This window comes from Phyllobates terribilis, unplaced genomic scaffold (assembly GCF_046119375.1).
Source record: "Phyllobates terribilis strain yellow unplaced genomic scaffold, ASM4611937v1 Scaffold_9__5_contigs__length_417890890, whole genome shotgun sequence".
NCBI lineage: Eukaryota > Metazoa > Chordata > Amphibia > Anura > Dendrobatidae > Phyllobates > Phyllobates terribilis.
Genome location: NW_027362769.1, coordinates 388,612,400 through 388,636,628, shown reverse-complemented (window position 1 = coordinate 388,636,628; position 24,229 = coordinate 388,612,400). Strand labels below are relative to the sequence as shown.

The 24,229-nt window shown below is 47.7% G+C and overlaps 1 protein-coding gene across 4 annotated transcripts in view; it reads left to right on the top strand.

Annotated features, from left to right (window-relative positions):
- LOC141162497 (uncharacterized) overlaps positions 1-24,229 on the top strand; it is a 163,025-nt gene that overhangs the window by 125,431 nt on the left and 13,365 nt on the right. For all 4 annotated transcript variants that reach the window (XM_073648668.1, XM_073648667.1, XM_073648669.1 and 1 more), the window contains one exon: positions 15,878-16,231. In XM_073648668.1, coding sequence (XP_073504769.1) covers positions 15,878-16,231 — 354 coding nt within the window. The remainder of the gene's footprint in view (positions 1-15,877; positions 16,232-24,229) is intronic.

The window sequence follows — 24,229 nt, the reverse complement described above, 5'->3', positions numbered from 1 at the left end:
CTATTAGTCCATCTATACTGACCTCCATCAGGTTGCAAATTAAAAATAATATTTTTCTTCATTTAGCTCTGAAAAAATATTTGGGCTTCTAGCAGTGTGTGGGACTTGTTCTATTAGTCCTTCTATACTGACCTCCATCAGGTTGCAAATTGAATATAATTTTTTTCTGCATCTAGCTCTGAAAAAATATTTGGGCTTCTAGCGGTGTGTGGGACTTGGTCTATTAGTCCATCTATACTGACCTCCATCAGGTTGCAAATTAAAAATAATTTTTTTCTGCATCTAGCTCTGAAAAAATATTTGGGCTTCTAGCAGTGTGTGGGACTTGGTCTATTAGTCCATCTATACTGACCTCCATCAGGTTGCAAATTGAATAAAAAAATTTTCTGCATCTAGCTCTGAAAAAATATTTGGGCTTCTAGCGGTGTGTGGGACTTGGTCTATTAGTCCATCTATACTGACCTCCATCAGGTTGCAAATTAAAAATAATTTTTTTCTGCATCTAGCTCTGAAAAAATATTTGGGCTTCTAGCAGTGTGTGGGACTTGGTCTATTAGTCCATCTATACTGACCTCCATCAGGTTGCAAATTGAAAAAAAAAATTTTCTGCATCTAGCTCTGAAAAAATATTTGGGCTTCTAGCGGTGTGTGGGACTTGGTCTATTAGTCCATCTATACTGACCGCCATCAGGTTGCAAATTAAAAATAATTTTTTTCTGCATCTAACCCAGCCAATAGTTTTGGCCTAATACCACAGTTTGGCCACTCAGCTCTGCTCGGTTACCATCCATTGTTTTTTTGTGCAAACAACTCCAGAGTTGTGAATTAGTTAACCACCAAAATGAGTGGAAAAAGGCCTGCTGCTGGTGGAAAGGGGAATAGGCGTGTTGGGAAGGGGAAAAAAGGTTGTGTCCGTGGGGTAGGTGCAGAAGAAAGACCATCTTCCAGCCAAACTAAAATGTCTACTTCTTTTAGCGGACAAGGTGATAAGATCCCTTTCTTACGGCCACGCCAATCGCTACAAATTCCAGATGAGGCACAAAAACAGCAGGTGCTTCAACCGATATCAAGTGCTCCTTTAAGTGGGCTCTCCTCCACATCAACTTCAACATCACAAATACTCCAGTCCTCAAAGGTGTCACCCAAATCGCACTTGCTTCCTCACAGCTCCCAAATCTCCAGCTGCCCGTCTGAGTATGAGGTAGAACAGATGGTTGAGTCTGCAGAGCTGTTTACTCATACTATAGCCTGGGAATCAGAGGTCGACTCCAGCGCTTCTGTGAATCCAGACGAGGAAATGATCTGCACTGATGCCCAGAATCTTTATGAGTCGGATCCAGGACCAGACGCAGAAGGTTCTGACCATAATGTAGACCCTCATTCCCAAACTGTAACTCCTGTTGGTGGAGACAATGAGGAAGACGATGATAAGACTCAAATACCTGATTGGAGCGACAACTTTAGTTTTTTGTCAGGGCAGGAACAGGTTGGCTCTGAGGACGACGGGTGTGATAACGCACAGGGTGATGATGATGAGGTCGGAGATCCCACTTACTGTCAACCCACAGTCAGCCAAGAGATGAGGTCAGCAGAGGAGGTGGAGAAAGATGCTAGTGACGACGAGGTCAGGTTGCGCCTTCCTGGACAGAGACATAGTACTGGAAGCACGTCAACAACTGCATCCTCAAACACAACTCTGCCTCTCACCACAAGTCGTGGTGGCTCTTCAGGTCGCATGGGTGCTAAGCCTTGCATAGCCTGGGCATTTTTTCAGATCGATAAAGATGACCCAACTCGTGTTATCTGTAACATTTGTCAGCAAAAGCTAAGTAGAGGCCAAAAAATACATAGTTTGAGTACTTCATGCATGAACCGGCACATGGACATGAAGCATAAGTTGCAGTGGGAAGCTCAGTGTGCTACAATGCGGTCTAGCCGGCCGGGCCAACCACCGTCTGCCATATCTTGTGCATCCGCGGCCTCTTCATCCTCTGTGACTGGGGGGACAGCAGTCACACCTGTTTTGGGGCGCAGACCTGCCACCTCTTTACCCGCAACAGCCAGCGTGATTGGCAGGTCATCATTTTCTTTGGAGGTGGTAACACCAGCTGGTCTTGAGCGCTGTCCGACATCGATAGCACCACCTTTGGATCAAGGCAACCTAACATGTCCGCCTGCATCTTCCTCACAGACCGGCAGTTTGCCGGGGACACCCTTATCAACCCCGTCTAAGCACAATAGCCAGCCCTCGGTCCCTCAGATGTGGACAAGTAAAAGACCATTTCCTCCTAGCCATGAGAAAGCTAAGAGGTTGAATTTCACCATCTGCAAGCTCTTGGCTACAGAAATGCTGCCTTTCCGCCTGGTGGACACAGAGGATTTTCGAGACCTTATGTCCGTCGCAGTGCCCCAGTACCAGATGCCCAGTCGGCACTACTTCTCAAAGAAAGGTGTGCCTGCGCTCCACCAGCATGTCGCACACAACATCACCGCTTCTTTGAGAAACTCTGTGTGTGACAGGGTGCATTTCAGCACAGACACTTGGACGAGTAGGCATGGACAGGGGCGTTACATGTCGCTGACTGGGCACTGGGTAACTATGGTGACAGCAGGACAAGGGGCTGCTGTCCAAGTCTTGCCGTCCCCACGAGTTGTGCGTCAATCCTCTTTATGTCATTTTTCCTCCACTGCTTCTGCCTCCTCAACCTCCTCTCGGTCTTCCACCTGCACCCAAAGCCTATCTGGTCATGCCACAAGCTTTCTAAGTGCGCAGAAGGGATCCTGCACACCTCCTTACTATGCTGGCAGTAGGGCTCAACGTCATCAGGCGGTTTTTACATTGAAATGTCTGGGAAATGTGAGTCACACAGCTGAGGAGTTGTGGTCAGCTCTGGAGAACCAATTTCATGAATGGTTGTCTCCACTGGACCTGAAACCAGGGAAGGCCGTGTGCGACAATGCTGCAAACCTGGGTGCGGCCCTTCGCCGGGGCAATGTCACACACGTGCCTTGTATGGCTCACGTGTTGAACCTGGTTGTCCAGCAATTTTTAGCCCACTATCCCAGACTAGATGGCCTTCTGCAGAGGGCACGGTCGCTGTGTGCTCACTTCCGCCATTCGCATCCCGCAGCTCAGCGACTTACATCTCTACAGAAGTCGTTGGGCCTGCCACTTCACTGGCTAAAATGCGATGTGCCTACCCGGTGGAATTCAACTCTGCACATGTTGCAGCGACTGTGGCAGCACCGACAAGCCCTGGTGCAATACGTTCTGACGTATAGCCTGGGCCAACGAGATTCAGAGGTGGGGCAAATCACGCTGGAGGAGTGGTCTCAGATCAGGGACCTATGCACCCTTCTGCACAGTTTTGAAATGGCGACGAAGATGTTTAGTGCTGACGATGCCATTATCAGCATGACTATTCCGGTGATTTACATGCTGGAGCACATGTTAAACAGAATTCGGAGTCAGGTGGTGGCACAAGAGGAGGTGGAGGAAGTAGAGGAGGAGGAGTTGTATGCGGAAGGGCTAACATCTGCAAGGTCCAGACGGTCGGCAGCACCAGGGCGGCAGGCATGTGAGGGTGGGGGAGATGATTTTACCAGGGCGCATGGTAGCAGCCAAACTAGTGAGGAAGGTGCAGGAGCCCAGGAAGAAGTGGAGGACGAACTGATGGAAGACTCATCAGATGAGGGAGACCTTGATCACATTTCTGTTGTGCGAGGTTGGGGGGAGAGGACAGAGAAAGGAAGCATGATTGTTACCTCGCCACCAACACAACAGGGACTTGGTGCTCCTGGATGCGCAACACACATGAGTGCCTTCTTGCTGCACTACCTGCAACATGACCCTCGAATTGTGAGAATTAGAAATAATCCTGACTACTGGGTTGCCACACTGTTAGATCCCCGGTACAAAAGTAAATTTGCAGAAATTATTCCTGCCATAGAAAGGGATGCACGCATGCAGGAGTATCAGCAGAGACTGTTGCAGAATCTTACATGTGCTTTTCCACAAAATACCAGTGGTGCACGTAGTGAATCTCACAGTTCCAACTTGCCAACCGTGGGACCGTCAAGTGTTCAGCACTCAAACCGTAACAGAACCACAGTATCTGCTGGTAACATCAATTTTGCGGAATCATTTCACCACTTTTTTAGCCCATCCTTTGCAAGGCCACAGGAGACAAGAAGTCTGACACATAGTCAACGCCTAGAGACGATGGTACAGGAGTATCTCCAAGTAAACATTGAAGCCACGACTGTGTCACTGGACCCTTGCTCTTTTTGGGCTTCCAATCTGGATAAATGGCCGGAGCTAGCCACTTACACCTTGGAGATCTTGTCATGCCCCGCAGCCAGCGTTCTGTCTGAACGTGTGTTCAGCGCTGCTGGTGGTGTGCTGACAGATAAGCGCACGCGGCTCTCCACTGATAATGTAGACAGACTCTCGTTCATAAAGATGAACAAATCATGGATCCGAAACGACTTTTCTACCCCTGTGTCATCCTGGGGAGAGTAAAAGCTTGATGATTGGTTAAAATCACCCTACCAACCGTTTTAAGCTTTCAAATTACTAATCATGTTTATCTGTATCTTGACTGGAAAATAATTTGGGCTTTGTAGCAGTGTGCAGCACTGATCCTATTAGGCCATCTATAATAAGCTTCACCAGATTTAAAATTAAAAATAATTTTTAGCTGCATCTAGCCCGGAAAATAATTTTGGGGCTCCGAGATGCGCAAGACACATAAGTGCCTTCTTGCTGCACTACCTGCAGCATGACCCTCATATTGTCAGAATTCGAAGTAATCATGACTACTGGGTTGCCACACTCTTAGATCCCCCAAACTTTTCGATCAACCTTTTCATTTTAATAAAGACCAAAAAAATGGTCATTTTTGAAATTATAAGCATTAGCAGGTTGTTAGAAACTGAAATCAAACAGTTTTCAACTCAAAACTTTATTCTAGGTGATGTTACATTTTCACATAGGACCCCTTGTTCGAAAGGAGCTTCTGAACTCTCTCGTCCATTGAATTTGTCAGGTTTTGGATGGTTTCTGCTTCAATTGTTTTGCATGAGGACAGAATACCCTCCCAGAGCTGTTGCTTAGATGTGAACTGCCTCCCGCCATCATAGACACTCCTTTTAATGATGCTCCAAAGGTTCTGAATGGGGTACAGGTCAGGGGAGCATGGGGGGTCACACCATAAGTTTGTCCCCTTTTATGCCCATATCAGCCAGAGATGCAGATGTTTTATGTGCAGCATGAGATGGTGCATTATCATGCAGAAAAATGATCTTGCTGTGAAATACACGGTTCTTCTTCTTGAACCATGGCAGGAAGTGCTGTTTGAGAAAATCCACATACATTATGGAGTTCATCTTTAGCGCCTTCAGGGATCCTAAAGGGGCCGACAATCTCTCTCCCCATGATTCCAGCCCAAAACATTACTCCACCTCCTCCTTGTTGGCGCTGTAGCCGTGTTTGCGTGGGGTGTCCATCAACCAGCCATCCTCCACTCCATTCATCTGGACCATCGAGCGCTGCACGGCACTCATCCGTGAACAAAACAGTTTTGAAATCAGTCTTCATGTAATGTTTGGCCCACTGGAGCCGTTTCTGCTTGTGTGAAGTGGATAGAGGAGGTCGACAGGATGGCGTATGCACAGCTGCAAACCTCTGAAGGACCCTGCATCTTGTTGTTCGGGGGACGTTGGAGGCACAAGCAGCTTCAAAAACTTGTCTGCTGCTATGACAAGGCTTTTTTGCCGCTGCTCTTTCAACCTGACGTAATTGCCTGTAGGAAAGAGTCCTCAATTTGCCCTTATCAGCAAGCACACGTGTGTACTGTGAATCAGCTACATACTTCTTGATTGCCAAGACACTTCATCCTGATCATCGCACAATGTTGATTGTAGTCATGCCTTGACCTAAACACTCCACAATTTGTTGCTTCTCAGCAGCCGACACATCCTTTTTCTTTCCCATTTTGGCAGAAAATGTAGGCTGCTTAATAATGTGAGAGAGCCTTCTTAAGTAGTCTTGCCTTTCATTGGACACACCTGCCAAACTAATTAGCACAGGTGTCTGCAATTGCTTACAGTGATATAAAGAGCCCTGACACACATCACCATCAATGAGTTTAACTGACAAACAAACAAATTCTTCCCTTATCACTCCTAAACACTTTTTGCATAATAATTTGGAACGCGGTGTACATGTGCTTTTCCACAAAACACCAGTGGTTCACGTAGTGAATCTTACAGTTCTAACTTGCCAACCGTGGTCTGTATGGAATTGTTCAATAAAGGGCCCAAAATTAAGATAACATAGATGGGAGAGGTCTCTATGAATAGGAATTCCTAAGTATTTGATACCCTGTGAGGGCCAGGCAAAGGGAAAGTTGGACTGGATGGAATCCTATATGGATTTAGGGAGGGAGACATCGAGGGCCTCAGACTTCGCTGCATTGATTTTAAAATTTTACTATGTAACAAAGTGATCTATTTCAGCCATAACAGCAGGGATGGATATATGTGATTGAGTGATATATACTAGGACATCATCAGCAAATAGAGAGCACTTGTACTCGGTGCCTCCCACCTCAATCCACCTAATATTGGGGTTATGGCGAATTGATGAGAGCAGGTGCTCCGTCACTAGGATGTATAAGAGAGGGGACAGAGGACATCCCTGCCTTGTCCCATTGGTGATTGTGAAAGGTGATGAAAATGTTCTGACGCACCCCCTGGGCCTTGGGACACCCGGAGCCGGACCCTTTTTGGTGGATGCTGGTGGTTGTAGTCTTCGTGGCGGCGATCCGGTTCCGTGGCTCAGGGCGGTCAAACCAGTGGCGGAACTATTTATGTGGTTTTGATGTTTAAATGTCCGACTACGCCACCCGTGGATTGCGGTCAGAGTGAACCGCCGCTACAGGGCAGACCGCTGAGGCTGGTGTTGTGGGTGCAGCAGAGCGTAGCATAACTCCCCACGGGAGGAGTATAGCCTCAGGGCAGTGTATGCGGAGGATGGGGGTGATGGTGCAGGGCAGCAGCAGTAACGACACGGAGTCAGTGATGCAGTTCAGGGCCTTTACTCACAGTTCTTATTATCCAGACCACGTCTGCAGGTAACGGCTGCCCACGTCGTACTGTGCTCACCAGGTGAGGGGCTCAGACAACTCCCAGATAACTTTGGAGCGCTTCACAGGACCCCCTTTGTGTGTCCTTTGTCTGGCCTTTCTTACCAACACTTCTGTCCGGCTGCCTCGGGCCTCCTCTTGGTAAACTTGGCGCCAGTTTCCCTGACCCTATGTGGTGCCTTCCTAGCGGGTGGAGCAAGGGGCTGCGCCACATAAAATGTCAGAGCCTCCGGTTTCTAGCTGAGGGTCGTTTCCTGCCTCCACTAGTTCGGGGACCGGTCTCCCCCTTTGGCCTGACCCCTCCACGCAGGTGGATTCGGGCGTGCGTGTGGCGACTCACCCGTCCGCACCCCTGGGATCCCTTCATTCCTCGTTCCTGGAGCCTTCTCCGCTCCTCTTCCTTCCTTCTCCCTCTTGCAGGCCTGGGCCTCTGTTACTAGGCCCGCCTCCGGAGCAGAGCTCATGCAGAGCCCCTGCTCCCTGCCACTTCTGCTCAGACTTCTCTGCACTGAACTAAGATGGTGCCCACCTTTTATACTCCCTTCTCAATGCACCCAGGAACTGCTTCCTCCCTGCTCCTGCACTGCAGGGTTCCCCTTCCTCAGTGTTCCCTCCCCCCACTCCAGCCAGGGACAGGGACTGTCGTGCCCATCTCAGGGGCATATTGGTCGCCCTGCCCCACGGCAATGTGGTGTAATGCATGCAGGTGTCGGGTCCTGATCCACACTCCATCCTTATCTGAGAGTGAGATATCACACCTCTGGGTGAGGTGCAATACGTCTGTAGCAACCGAGCCCTCGGTGCTACAGTTCCATTTATCTTCAGCCTAGGTGACGTATTGTGATACAGGGCCGTGATTTTGGCTATAAAAGGGTCCCCTAGACCCCTACCCCAAGCTTTTTAAGAGAATCATATATGGCGTGCCAGGAGACTCTATGGAATGCTTTCTCAGCATCCAACGAGAGTATCTACTTACAAATTTTTAACTGCATCTAGCCCAGGAAATACTTTGTGCCTAGTAGCAGTGTCTGCTAGTCAGCGGATTATCCCGGCTGTTAAGCAAGCTACACCACACCTGTAGTTTGGACACTTAATTTTTTCAAAGGAAATGCTTCGGGACCACGGGATACTTAGTGAAGAGCATCAGGAGGCACCCCAAGGCATAGGGGCTGGGACTGGCACTAGGATGCCTTGCGGTGGACAGCCGAGCTCGATCCTTATAAAAGCTTTTTAACTGCAGCAGCTTTAGTGGACGCTACTGGAGCTGGAATTACGCGGCTGCTGGCATGAGACTTGCCCTCCAATAGATCCTTGTAAATGGATTTAAAGTGTATTCATTCAAATTAGAGGGACAATTTAAATTAAAAAGCTTAGAGCTGCCTCCACCACAGGGGGGCTCTCTCGACCCACCAGCGGACAGGCACCAGTATTGGGAGAGGGGGGCTGGCCGTCAGGGTTCACCGCGGCTCTGGCACAAACCCGGCGACACGGAGGTGGCACGGGCAGGAGCGGACTGGCCGTCTCGGCTTCTCACTTTTTGGATTTTAGAAGGGCATGACATGCCTATATCTGTGTCTCCCCCTCCTTTTACTCCTCCACCTCTTTTCTTTTCGCATGACTATATGTACTTGTCACTTTTCCATGTGTTAGTTGTGTCTTCTGAGCAGTTTGTCAGCTTTTGGACACCTTTGAAGGTGTTTTCTATGTGTTTCTATGTGTTTTTGTTTGCCTGCCATTGGTTTTAACGGTGTTCGAAGGTGTTCGACGAACAGTTCGACGAACAGTTCGGCGAACACACGGGTGTTCGACGAACCGAACTCGAACACTACGGGGGTGGCTCAACACTAGTGATGAGCACTGCCTGGTTTTCTCCACAAATACCGCTTTCAATTATCACCAAAAAGTTCTATATTCGTCTCATCAGATCAGAGAATCTTATTTCTCATAGTCTGGGAGTCCTTCATGTGTTTTTTTAGCAAACTCTATGAGAACTTTCATATGTCTTGCACTGAGGAGAGGCTTCCGTCTGGCCACTCTGCCATAAAGGCCTGACTGGTGGAGGGCTGCAGTGATAGTTGACTTTGTGGAACTTTCTCCCATCTCCCTTCTGCATCTCTGGAGCTCAGCCACAGTGATCTTGGGGTTCTTCTTTACCTCTCTCACCATAGCTCTTCTCCCATGATAGCTGAGTTTGGCTGGATGGCCAGGTCTAGGAAGACTTCTGGTGGTCCCAAACTTCTTCCATTTAAGGATTATGGAGGCCACTGTTCTCTTAGGAACCTTGAGTAATGCAGAAATTCTTTTGTAACCTTGGCCAGATCTGTACCTTGCCACAATTCTGTCTCTGAGCTCCTTGGGCAGTTCCTTTGAGCGCATGATTCTTATTTGGTAGGACAAGCACTATGAGCTGTGAGGTCTTATACAGACAGGTGTGTGCCTTTCCAAATCAAGTCCTATCAGTTTAATTAAACACAGCTGGACTCCAATGAAGGAGTAGAACCATCTCAAGGAGGATCACAAGGAAATGGACAGCATGTGACTTAAAAATGAGCGTCTGAGCAAAGGGTCTGTATACTTATGACCATGTGATATTTCAGTTTTTCTTTTTTAGTAATTTGCAAAAATCTCTACATTTCTGTTTTTTTCAGTCAAGATGGGGTGCAGAGTGTACTTTAATGAGAAAAAATAGTAACTTTTTAGAATTTACCAAATGGCTGCAATGAAACAAAGAGTGAAAAATTTAAAGGGGTCTGAATACTTTCTGTACCCCCTGTATACTCAGCCAACCCGATGTTTCCCAATACTTTATTGTGGAAGTTGATGCGTCGGATGTGGGGGTTGGGGCTGTGTTGTCTCAGGGTCCGTCCCCTGGTAAATGGCGTCCATGTGCCTTCTTTTCTAAAAAATTGGCTGAGAAAAATTATGATGTGGGTAATAGGGAACTTTTGGCAATCAAATTGGCGTTCGAAGAATGGCAACATTGGTTGCTGGGGGCTGTCTATCCTTTTATTGTTATCACTGACCATGAGAACCTGTTATATCTCCAGTCAGCTAAATGTCTCAACCCTAGGCAAGCCAGGTGGTCCCTGTTTTTTACTAGGTTAAATTTTGTTGTCAATTTTCATCCAGGGGTCAAAAATTTCAAGGCTGATGCTTTGTCCCGGAGCTTCCCTGGTGTCGGTGACCATGAGAACCCTGCCCCGATACTACAGAACGGGGTAGTTATTTTGGCATTATATCCTGAATTGGAGGGAGAGGTGTTGGAGGGGGATACCTCTGCCTCCTGCCCTTGAGGAGGGCTATTTGTACCATTTAATCTGCACCCCAAAGTAATTAAGGAATATTATAACTCTGTGCCTCCGGGTCATCCAGGTGGTAAGGCAACTGCGGACCTCATCTCTCGTCGCTTTTCTTGGCTAGGGTTGCATTGGGATGTGATTGAACACGTACCTGCTTGTAGTATTTGCGCGTATTCTAAGGTTTCGTATACCCGTCCATCTGGTACTCTTCTTCCGCTACCTATCCCTAGTAGGCCATGGACACACTTGTCCATGGATTTTATTACTGACCTACCCGTTTCTGCAGGCAAAACGGTGGTTTTGGTGGTTGTAGATAGCTTCAGTAAAATGGTTCACTTCGTCGCATTACCTGCACTTCCAAATGCCAAGACACTCAGGTATTCATAAATGAGATCTTGAAGCTTCATGGTGTTCCCTCCGATGTGGTGTCAGATCGGGGGACCCAGTTTGTTTTCAAGTTCTGGAAGGCATTCTGTTCTCGACTGGGGGTGCAGCTGTCCTTTTCCTCTGCCTTCCACCCTCAGTCGAATGGACAGACCAAGCGTATCAATCAGAATTTGGAGACCTACCTCAGGTGTTTCTGACGCGCCCCCTGGGCCGTGTGTATGGGGGAATACCCGGAGCCGGGTCTCTGTGTAATGCTAGGGGTTGTAGTCTCCGTGGCGGCGACCCGAATGGTCAAACCAGTGGCGGATCTGTTTCCTTGGTTTTGTAATGTTTAAATGTCCGACTACGCCACCCGTGGATTGCGGTCACTGAGCTGATGTTGTGTGCGCAGCAGAGGGTAGTATAACTCCCGACGGGAGGAGTATAACCTCAGGGCAGCGTGTGCAGATGGTGAGGGTTGTGGTGCATGGGCGCAGCAAAAATGACTCAGAGGCCGTGCAGTGCAGTTCAGGGTCTTTACTGTTGGTAATGAAGAAGGCCCTGCCGGGAGTACTGGCTAACATTAGAGGCCTGGTCAGTCTGTGAGCGAACAAGAGTCCCCCTGGCCAGGTGGACGTGTAGGCCTTCCCGTATGACTGCACTCTTCCTGGCTACCATGCTGTAGTCATGTAGTAGCCCACGTCCTTGAGTGTACCGTGTGGTGCTCACCCGTATGGCTGGTGACTTGGGGCCTTTGGTGCCTTCCGCTCCTCGATGGCGATGCCGGTCCCTTGCTTGTGACTGAGCCTCCGGGCTTTCTATGGCCAGAGGACCTGAAATTCCCTGCCAGGTGGTTTCTGCTGCTGGATGTAGATATCCTCACAGCCTCGGACTCCGGTGTCCGGTTCTCTGCGTCTTCTGCCAGGACGAGCTCTGCTAGCTTCCAGTCCCTGGCCTTCAGCTCCTGGCTCCCACAGAGCTCCTTGCTGCTGCTCTGTCCCTTCCTCTGGAACTAGACTCCTCTAACCCTGCCCCAGATCCAGTTTATAAAGGGCAGGTTCCTCCCCTCCCTGGACTGGGGCAGGAGGTGTGGCATGCAATATTGCTCCTGACCAGGAAAACCCATGCTCGCTCTCAGACATGGTATTTCTACCACTGTGGCAACCAGACCCCTGGGGTGCTACACTTCATCTTCGAAAATCAAGAGGATTGGGCATCCTACTAACCGCTGGCAATATTTTCCATTAATAATCATCATCAAGAATCCACTGGCAGGTTACCGTTTTTTGGTGCATACGGTTACCATCCACAGTTTGGTACCTTTAGTGGGAGAGGAGCTTCAGGAGTTCCTGAAGAGGAATGTTTTTGTCTGGGCGTAGTTCACACACACTGGGCCAAAGCTCCTCTCCAGTTTATTAACTTACTGCTTTTCACCAGCAGTGCAGGAGTTAATCTGGGTTGCTGGGTTTTCCTGAGATTCTCGTCTCTCAGCGATTTGGGTTAACTACTCTTCCCTTCTATATAGACTCAGGTCTGAGTTCCTGGGGTGTCAGTGATCAGTTCTTCTGCCTGACTTGGAGAGTGAAGGAGGAGTGTGGTGTATAGGAGCTTGGAGGTTTACTTAGCGATTTGTGTTTGCTGTTTTGCTGCATGTTTACCTGTTTTCTCTCCCTTTTGGTTTCCCTTCCATAACTCCCTTGTGTCTCCTCTGTGGCTGTGTGAGCATTTCGGGTTATTGCTATTTCTGTTTACCCTGTCTGCAGTTCCCTGTCTTGTTGGTTTATCATTCTATTTGTTATGCCCTCCTCCCTGGGTGGAGAGGGGGGTCACTCGCAGGCTTAGGAGATATGGATACGCTGGCGGCTCAGGCCTCCTCACCATCAGAGGTACTCCTGAGATAAGGGAAAGTCAAGGCCCCCCTATATTGGAAGGGACAGGTGCGTGTCCCAACACTCAGCCATAGAGGCGTAGATAGGGTTTTTGTTCAGGGGGGGGGCAAAACTTCTGAGTGGGCCCCTAACCATGTAACTCTGATTACAACTATGGTTGAGCACCCCAATAGTGGATGTGGAAGAGCCTCAGCATATGACCGCGCTTTTACTAAAAAAAATCTTTATACAAAGACCAACACTGATATTACTGCTATATGATGACCATATGGTGGTGGATACCTGTCCTGCAGAACACTAAAGAGATTATAGTACATTTATATATAGTACCTTACAGCTGACGCTCTTTCTGATGAAGTCGTTCACTTTTCCCGTCTTTTCCATCTGGCCCAGACCGACATGACAACTTCTCCATCCAGGACTCGTCTACAGAGATTACAATAAAGACACATTTGACTCCTTACATTTCAGGCCCAGTCCCCATCTATTTCCAACCTGCACAAACCCCTTATCCTGCTGATACCCCAATACTGAGCAACTGCTGTCATGTCCCTATTACTGCACCTGCTGTGTGGTATGGTGTGCCATCTAGATGGTAAAACAAACCTCAAGACTATAGAAATGCTCTAGAAAACAGAGCCCACATTTTGCCCCCTAGAAAATAATAATGCCCTCTGTGTGCCCCTTTGACAGTCACAATAACCTGAGTTCCCCTATAACAATAAGTGCCCACTTAACATTTAATAATGTCCTGAGTATCCCTCATGTACAGCTCACCTCTACACAGTCTATTATACATAGTATAATGCCCCCTCACTGTATAGTACCCCCCACACAGTATACTGACCCCTTAGTAGCCTCCAAACTGATGGCCCCCACACTATACAAAGACCCCTCATTATCTCCCCCACTGTATGATGGCCCCATAAATATCCTACATATAGTATAATGCACCAGATAGTCGCCAATATAGTATAATGCACTCCCTATAGGCCTCTATAGTATAATACACTCCCCATAGGCAGACTCTATATACTATAATGCACCCCCATGGGCCTCCATATAGTGTATAAAGCACACCCATAGACAGACTCTATATAGTATAATGCACCCCATAGACCTCTATAGTATAATGCACTCCCCATAGGCAGACTCTATATAGTATAATGCACCCCCATAGGCCTCCATATAGTATAATGCACCTCCATAGGCATCTATAGCATAATGCACTCCCATAGGCCTCCATATGAAATAATGCACCCCCATAGGCAAGTCTATAGTACAATGCACCCTCATAGGCAGTCTATATAGTATAATGCACCCCCATATGCAGAGTATATACTATAATGCACCCCCATTGGCAGAGTATATAGTATAATGCACCCCCGTAAGCAGAGTATATAGTGGTATGCACACTGATAAGCAGAGTATATAGTGCAATGCACCCCCCATAGGCAGAGTATATAGTGTAATGCATCCCCATAGGCAGAGTATATAGTGTAATGCATCCCCATAGGCAGAGTATATAGTGTAATGCTCCCCATAGGCAGAGTATATAGTATGAAGCACCCCCATAGGCAGAGTATATAGTGTAATGCACCCCCATAGGCAGAGTATATAGTGTGATGCACCCCATAGGCAGAGTATACAGTGGAATGTACCCCCCATAGGCAGAGTATATAGTGCAATGCACCCCCATAGGCAGAGTATATAGTATGATGCACCCCATTGGCAGAGTATATAGTGTAATGCACCCCCATAGGCAGAGTATATAGTGGAATGCACCCACATAGGCAGAGTATATAGTATAATGCACCCCATAGGCAGAGTATATAGTATGATGCATTCCCATAGGCAGAGTATATAGTGAATGCACCGCCATTGGCAGAGTCTATAGTATAATGCACCCCCATAGGCAGATTATACAGTGTAATGCACTCCCCATAAAAAATAAATAAAACAAAATACTCACCTCTCCTCCTCTTTCCCCGCTCTGCTCCGAGCTCCTGCACATCTTGAACAGTGGGCGCCAAGTGATGACATCATTATGCCTGGTCAGGGTCTGCGTCAGATGCAGAGGGGGATTTGTGGGAGAAGGAGCATCGCGCTCCCTCTCTCATCACTGAACTTGGAGTGACTGGCAGGGGGCCCGATGCTGGCACTGGGGGCCCCCCTCCTTCTCAAGGGCCCCATAGCAGCCACTTGGCAGTGCAGGGACATTGAGTTTCTCGCTCTGTCCGAGTTGTGGCTGTATCAGCGTGCTGCGCGCGCCCATATACTTGCACTGGATACCGCGTTGTGAAGCTAGCCAGGCGTTGTGAAGCCAGCCAGGTCCCATATACAATAAGGTGGTCCTCACCAGTTTTGCTCATAGGATTGACTAACTGAACACCCAAACCCCTAGTCAGATTGAAACATTGTTAACTGATGAAGGTCATAATGACCGAAACGTTTTATATTTACTAATGGACTGCAATAAAACTTCACTGCTTTGAACATCTGAGTGCCAAGGTTATTTTTATATGTCAGTGGGTTCGGCCCCTACTTGAGCACCATTGGACAGCAGTGCAGCGATTTTTTGTATTTGATCTCTCTGAAGTCGTCTCAAGCTAAGCTACTTACCCCGTGTCTGTCTTCCCTTGCTGTCTTTAGTTGTTAGTGGGGAACAACTAGCGCTCATCCTCCCCCTTCCCTATCCAGGGCCAAGTGCTAGGGAAATACAGGGATAGGTTTCTGCGCGGCGATTGGTGAGGAGATAATATTGGATGTATAGGGAAGACAGGGTGATTGTAGATCAGCTTAGGAGGTCTCGACTCCCCCTTTCGCTAGTGTCTGGGCTTCCTTTCCCCCATCCCTTCCTGTTGTACTTAGTCTTTCCTACACTGTGTGTGACAGCAGGTCTACAGATGCAGCAGAGCCAAAAGTACTGACAGCAGACCACCAGCAGAGTTGAGCAATGGTTTGGCTGAAGCAGTGATGTCACAGTTTACATCACCCTTGCAGCCAATCACTGAGCTTTGCAACTCATGCCGTACTGTCTAATTTTGTAATTTTATTTTGGGACTAATTTTTTAAACTTTAAACTGTTGCCTTCAACAAAGGTCTATCATGTAAAAGTCTATGACACCTTTACAGGACCCAGTGTAAATTCCTCATCTTCTTCCATATGTTACAGATCTTCCCTGGCGTCCACTCGTCGGATCTATCAATGTCCCCAGGCTGAAAGATGGCAAATCAGCCACCCTGACCTGTGATATATTAGGATATTTCCCGGATCCTCTATCTGTTAGCTGGATCACAAAGAAGGACGGAAATGTGATTGATCTGCCCGGAGAACCATCAAAGAAGGACAGAACTTACAAGATTTCACACAAGGAGAAGAGACAGACAGATAACACTTATTCCTATGTATCGTCATTGACTTTTACCCCAATAATAAGTTCAGACCAAGGATCAGAAATCATCTGCAGAGTGGAGCATCCCAGCGAGGAGGGTCCCGTAGAGCGGAGCACCGGACCCCTACACATCGGTGAGTGTAATTATATTTAAAAGTGGATTTCCCAATTCTTATTTCATATTAAGTAATAAACATAAAGTATTATTTTTTCAGTTCCAGCAATTAGTACCACAAATACTTGGCCAGTGACAGAATCTTTGTGATTTCATCTCTGCGGGCCATTATGTTAAGGGAGTTGAACCAAAATGCCCTGTAAAACGTTTAGGAATTGCAACCATTTTTCTTCAAAGGCTCCATATTTTAGGGGCTCTAAAGTAATTGGACAAATTAACTTTAACATTAGTGATCAACGAGCATGCTCGCTACTGCTCGGTGCTCACCCGAGCATATCACTGCTCGAGATGCTCGGCGCTCGCCGAAAATTTCCGGGGTTGCTCGGCGGGAGCTTAGGTCCCCTCCCTGCATGTTTGGCGCTCTTTACAGAGCCAATGAACATGCAGGGATTGCCTGCCACTCACTATAATGCTGCAGCCATGTTGGTTGTGACATTACAGTGTTTGGCTGGCCGCACAGCGTCATCAGGTCTATATCAGACCTGGCGCCGCCATGCTCGTCACAGTCTACTCCGGAATCAGACAGTGTAGGGAGAGCTGCTGCTGAGCTAGGGAGAGATTTGCTTGTTTATTAGGTAGTGTAGGTAGAAGAGACGTATATTACACATATCCATCTCAACAAACAGTCCTTCTGAGGACTGACTAATCAATCTGCAGAGATATCAGGCAGGCAGTGTATATAGACAGGCAGGCAGGCAGTGTATATAGCAGCCTGCAGTGCATATAGCACTAGTGGCTCCATTCCAGTTCTGTCTGCTGCTGCTGCTGCTGTTATATATTTCTATACAAAGGCCCAGGAATTCTCAGGGGCCAGGAATATTTTTTTTTTATCTTAACCCTAATTATTTGCTTAAAAAGCAATCCAGAGAACACCGTTTTTCTGCGCCATTTTCTTGTTGGCACTGCAGAATACAGCCAGGTCCTTTCCATATTACAGCGCTAAAAATACAGCTATTTAAAACTGTGGTTTGTCCGTAACACGAATCACATATAATTGCGCTAAAAATATTGCCATTTCTGGCCTCCATTGAAATTTTGTTTCAGTGTATCAGTGAAGCAATTGACACCAGTTTGCTGTTCAAAATAGTTACCTACAGGCCAGGTATATAAAATTGTTTTCTCCATCACACGGATCACATAAAAGTTTTAAAAAAATACTGTCATCTCTGGCCTCCATTAAACATTTGTTTCAGTGTGTCAGTGAAGCAATTGACACCAGTTTGCTGTTCAAAATAGTTACCTACAGGCCAGGTATTTAAAACTGTGTTTTCTCCGTCACACGGATCACATATACGTTTTCAGAAAATACTGCCATTTCTGGCCTCCATTGAAATTTTATTGTAGTGTGTCAGTGAACTTATTGACACCAGTTTGCTGTTCACAAAAGTTACCTACAGGCCAGGTATTTAAAACTGTGGTTTGTCCATCACACGGATCACATATAAGTTTGCTCCAAATTCAGCCATTTGTTGTGAGCATGGAAGATATTGTCCTCCATTTAAAATGGGCAAGGCACGTGGCAAGGGACGGGGAACTGAACGTGATGGCGATGGTGCATACAGAGGTCGAGGCCGTGGGCAAGCTGAAATTGTGCCACAACAAACACCCACATCTTCTCGCTCGACCTTCCTAATAGGGGACCGCAGAACACCACTATTGAACACAGAGCAGTGTGAAAAGGTTATTGGTTGGATAGCAGATAATTCTTCCAGTCACTTAGCCACCACCACCACCACCCTGTCTTCCACACGGTCAAGTCTCAGTAGCCGTGAGTCTGGACCGCATATTCCTTACCCTGATCCTCCTTCCTCCCTCCATGCCGAGTCAACTGATCCCATACTTCGACACTCCGAAGAGCTGTTCACTTTTCCAATTATAGACTCGGGCCTCTCGCCCCCAGTCCACTTGAAGCGGGGCAAGAGGAGATCGCATGTAGCGATGCCCAAATATTTGAGCAGCCACGGTCACACAAAGGCGACGGTGGGAAAGTGTCACAAGAGGTGGACGATGATGAGACACAATTGCCAGAAAGTCAGGAGGAGGACCAGAGTGCGGAAGTGGAAGACGAGGTGGTGGATGATAAAGTAACTGACCCAACCTGGCAGGAGTAGATGCAGAGGACAGCAGCACACAGAGTGAGGGAGGCAGAGAACCCCAACAGGCAGGAAGAAGCAGTGTGGTGGCCGCAGACAGAAGGCAGGCAACCGTTTCCCGTAACACCAACGCGAAGGAAGTTGCCAGTACAACTGTTAGGTCTTCCCGAGTCTGGTTGTTTTTTAAAGACTCTGCCGATAACCCCAAAAAGGCCATTTGCACCACCTGCCAGGCCACAATCAGCAGGGGTGGCAAAACTACCAGCCTGACCACCACCAGCATGATCAGGCACATGGCAGCAAAGCACCCGACTTTGTGGGCCGAACCCCAGGGTCCAGGACAGTGGCACCACTGCTTCTTCCACTGTTGTGTATGCAAGCCAATTCCCTGTCCATGATGCATGTGAAGATGCCTCCTGACCTGCACCTGTCGTTGCACACTCTCAAGTAGCAGCATCAGGAAGCATGTCCACGTCCTTGTTCCAGCACAGCATTCTGTTGTCCATACCCCAGTCTTTGGAACGCAAGCACAAATACACAGCTAACGCTCCACATGCCACACTACTAAATTCCCACATTTCGCGACTGCTTGCGCTCGAAATGTTGCCTTTTAGGCTCGTGGAGACGGAAGCATTCTGCAACCTGATGGCGGCGGCCGTCTCTTGGTACTCGGTCCCCAGTCGCCCCTATTTCTCCCGGTGTGCCGTCCCTGCATTACACAAGCACATGTCCCAAAACATTAGCCGTGCCCTCAACAACGCAGTTACCGGGAAAGTCCACCTAACCACGGACACGTGGACAAGTGCTTGTGGGCAGGGACGGTACATCTCGCTGACGGCACACTGGATTAACATAGTGGAAGCCGGGACCCAGTCGGTCCTTGGGACGGAACACGTCCTCCCTACGTCAAGGATTGCGGGCCCTATGTCAATCAGGGTTGCCCCCAAAGTCTACAGCTCCTGCACCTCATCCACCTCAGCCTCCTCCTCCTCTTCAGCCTCCATCTCCGAAATGACCACATCAGTCACAAGCTGGAAGCACAGCAGCACTGCCTCAGCCAAGCGGCAACAGGCTGCGCTGAAGCTAATATTCTTAGGTGACAAACCTCACAATGCTGAAGAGTTGTGGACAGCTCTGAAAAAGCAGGCAGATCTGTGGCTCACACCACTGAACCTACAGCCAGGCATGGTCGTGTGTGACAATGGCCGGAACCTGGTGGCGGCTCTGAGGCGAGGCGGCTCACACACGTACCATGCCTGGCCCAAGTGCTTGACCTCGTGGTTCAGCGGTTTCTCAAATCCTACCCGGAGCTGCCGGATCTGCTTGTTAAAATATGCTGCTTGTGTGCCCATTTTAGAGAGTCACCTACAGCTTCTGCCGCCCTTGCCGTGTTTCAGCAGCGTTTGCAGCTTCCGGCTCACAGACTGGTGTGTGATGTCCCCACAAGATGGAACTCTACACTGCAGATGTTGGGAAGGATTTGTGAGCAGAAGAGGGCAGTTGTTGAGTACCAGCATCAACAAGGCCCATCTGTATTCATCTCAGACTCCATACATAAGACCTCAGGAGTGGACATGGATGTCAGACAGATGTACCATCCTCCAAAACTTTGAGGACTCCACCAAGATGGTGAGCGGCGATGACGCCATAATTAGTGTCACCATCCCGCTTCTCTGTCTTCTGAAACGCTCAATGCTCACAATCAAAGAGGACGCATTGCAGGCGGAGCACGATGAGATGGAGCAAGGAACCATACAGGGTGATTACACACAGCCCAGCCTCATCTCATCCCAATGTGAATTGGGTGATAATGAGGAAGAGGAGGAGGAAGAACAGGAGCTAGTTTCATGCGTTATAGACGGTACTACCTGAACAACTGTCATATCAGATGTTCAGTGTGGATGGCCTGAGGACAAAGAGGAGGAGAAGGAGGAGAGCATGGTCAGTCATCCTCTTGGTGAGGGCACGGAAGTCTTGCCTGTTAGTAGTCTGGCACGCATGGCTGAGTTTATTTTACAATGCCTTTCCCATGACCCTCACGTTCTCCAAATTTTGGGTGACAGTGATTACTGGTTGGTGACACTTCTAGACCCACGGTACAAGGAGAACTTTATGTCTCTTATTCCTTAAGCGGACAGGTCTACAAAAATGGGGCAGTACCAGAAGGCCCTTGTTACGGAACTACTAAAAAAGTTCCCATCTGAAAACGCTGGCGGCAGAGGTCACAGTTCGTTGGACAGCCAAGGACTACAGGCGAGACAGACAACTCCAATCCAGCAGAGGCAGGGGAACACTGTCCAAGTTCTGGGAGAGTTTTCTCAGCCCCTCCCATCGCACAGGCATGAGGCGCGGGGTACTCTCACAAGCAGTGCAAAGTTTAGGAAGATGCTGAGGGAGTACCTTGCCGACTATACCAACGTCCTCTGTGATTCCTCTGTGCCTTATAATTATTGGGTATCCAAGCTGGATATGTGGAGTGAACTGGCTCTCTACGCCTTGGAGGTCCTGGCCTGCCCTGCCTCTAGCGTTTTGTCAGAGCGGGTTTTTAGTTCCGCTGGTGGAATTATAACTGATAAACGCATCCACCTGTCAACTGAAAATGCTGACAGGCTGACTCTTATAAATATGAACAAGGGCTGGATTGGGCCAGACTTCTCAACACCACCGAATGATAGTAGCGTAACATAAACTCAAATCCAGTGTCTTTTCTTGGGAGGTGTATTCCCATGCACATTTTCACACCCACATATGGGTATACGCTTCCTGATTTTGGCTATTTGCTCTTGTCCTCCTCCTTCTCCTCATCCTCATCCTCCACCACCATATCACCAGGGTGACCGTGGTCCATGATGCAACACCCACATATTTTTTTAAAGGGTGTTTATGATGCCCGTAAAAAAATTTTTTTTATACAGTATGTTCATGTATACCCCCCAGTGGTAAATGTTTGCCAGCCCATACACTTAGTGCATGGGCATTACAAGTATAGGAGACCCTCTCCTTTCTAATGGGAACATTTTTTTATGAGGCCCTCCTCCACGTCTCTTCCAACGGGCATTGGAGAGCCTCCCAATTTTTGGCAGCCCTTTCATTCACTGCATAGGACAACACTATGGAAGACCCACTTCCTAATAATGGGAACATTTTTTCATGAGGCCCTCTACGTCTCTTCCAAGGGGCATTGGAGTGCCTCCAAATTTTTGGCAACCCTTGCATTCACTGCATAGGCAAACAAAATGGGAGACCCACTTACTAATAATGGGAACATTGTTTTCAGGAGGACCTCTGACCTCCACGTCTCTTCCAAGGGGCATTCGAGTGCCTCCAAATTTTTGGCAACCCTTGCATTCACTGCAAAGGCAAACACAATGGGAGACCCACTTCCTAATAATGTTTTTCAGGAGGCTCTCCTCTACGTCTCTTCCAAGGGGCATTGGAGTAGGTCCAAATTTTTGGCAGCCCTTGCATTCACTGAATAGGCAAACAGTATGGGAGACCCACTTCCTAATAATGGGAACATTGTTTTCAGGAGGCCCTCCTCTAAGTCTCTTCAAAGGGGTATTGGGGTGCGTCCAAATTTTCAAAGGGGTATTGGAGTGCACCCAAATTTTGGGGAGCCCTGCCACTCACTGCATACTCAATAACAGAATAGGAGACCAACTCTTTAGTAATGGGAACAACAAAGCATAGCCGGCTGATGGCTCTCTAAGAATAGTGAGGGCCAACTGCTGGCCATTTAAGAATAGTAAAGTCCGCCTGATGGCCCTATAAAATTAGGCTTTGTGACTTTCAGAGTCCCTCCTTCATAAATGAAACACGATGTGTCTGATGATATCTCACACACCACATGGCCAGATAAGGTTGTAAAATGTTAAAATGACATTTCCCAGTGAATGCATTTGTCACGGTTGAAAGCAATGCAAAAGTGCAAAAACGCGTCAAAAACTCTACGTGTGAACATAGCCCTAGGTGTGGAGGAGTATTTTTGGTTTTGGTTATTTATTTTCCTTTATATACAAGTCATTACCCTGGAAAGGATGTTCCTTAACATATTTCCCAGGAAAATCCATTTTGGTTTCATTTTTGTATGTTTTATTGTGAGTCCGTAAAAGTGGCGTAATACTTCTGGTAACATTGTTGACAGCCGTGACCTAGGAGTCAGAAATGCATCCAGGGGTCTTCCCCATGCTGTTCCCTTGCCATTTGAGCACTGTTCCCATCGATTTGGACAATTTTTAGGCCCTCTGCAGACCGCCAGGGGGAGCCGCCTGAAAAATGCTTGAGTTTCCCATAGACTTACATTGGTATCGTTGCTTGGGTCGAGCACCCGAGTATTCCAATGTGCTCGACCCGAGCAACGAGCACCCGAGCATTTTAGTGCTCACCCATCACTATTTACCATAAATAAAACATTGATTTTTAATACTTTGTACTTTGCCACCTTGACTGCAGTGACTTCAGTTGTTGCTTGTTTATGGATTTTTCTGCCTTTCTGACTTTCTGTGTCGTCTTCAGCCTGTGAAATGCGGCTCAATGGGCTGAGATCTGGTGAGGACTCGGCCATTGCAGAATATTCCACTTCTTTGCTTTCGCAGGATGTTTTGGGTCATTGTCCATCTGTCCTGTGAAGCGCCATCCAATCAACCTTGCTGCTTTTGGTTGCACCGCAGACAAGAACTTCCGGCCGGCGGCCGCAACCACCGATGACAGCTGATCGGCAGGGGTGCCACGTGTGGGACCCCGGCCGATCATACATTGATTCCCTATCCTGTGTATAGGGCATCAATGTGAAAGTAGTGGACAACTTCTTTAATAAAGTGATGAACTAGGGAAAGTGTGGGGGAGTGTTTATTTACATAAAGATTTTTTGTATGTATTTTTCTTTTTGCTTCCTGGTTTAGTAATGGGGGTGTCTGATAGACACCTTTCCATTACTAACACCAGAGCTTGATGTCAGCTGTGTTTTGGACAATTCACAGTTGACATCAAAGATAAGCCCCATTACCCTGATTGCCAACATACCAGGGCATCGGGAAAAGTGAAGGCGTAGCTCCAGAACTGGAACATCTCATGTAATGCGCCCATTCTGGGGCAGCTGTGGGCTGGTATTTTTAGGCAGGGAAGGGCCAATAACTAGGGGCCTTCCCAGCCTGATAATATAAGCTCCCAGCTGTCTGCTTTACCTTTGCTGGTTATGAAAAATAGGGGGGACCCCACATCATTTTATTTATTTATTAGCTTAATACAAGTACAGTAAGCTACATACAAAAGGCACGAATTATATATCTCACGGATAACTATCTATCTCTTTGCACATCTGTAAAGATATATGTATATATGAGCTGGGGAGCAGAAAAGCGCAGTAGGGTCTTACTAGGAATAAAAATTTAGTTAATAATAGGTTATGCTAACCTGGTAGAGTTGTGACCACACAACAATAAAAGAACATGAATATCCAGCTGCTGCAGATCCACAGGTCATCCGACCAGTACAATGGATATAGGAGAACAAAACGTGGATATTCCATGCTGCTGATAATGAGGATTCAAAGCCAGGAGCTGTATTAGGCTGAGTTCACACGATGCGTTTTTCATGCGTTTCCGCGGCGTTTTTGCAGTTGCGTAAACGCCGCGGAAACGCATGAAAAACGCATGGTAGAAGGGCAGCAATGTTCCCCAATGGAAATCCGCATGTGCTGTACCCATGATGCGGATTTTTCCGCAGCGTAAACGCTGCGGTCAAAAATCCGCAGCATGTCAATTAATTTTGCGGAAACGCTGCCCTTTTGCCGCCATTGACTTGCATTAGACCGCATGGAATCCGCATCACTGTATATGTTGATGCGCTTTTCATGCGGTCTAATG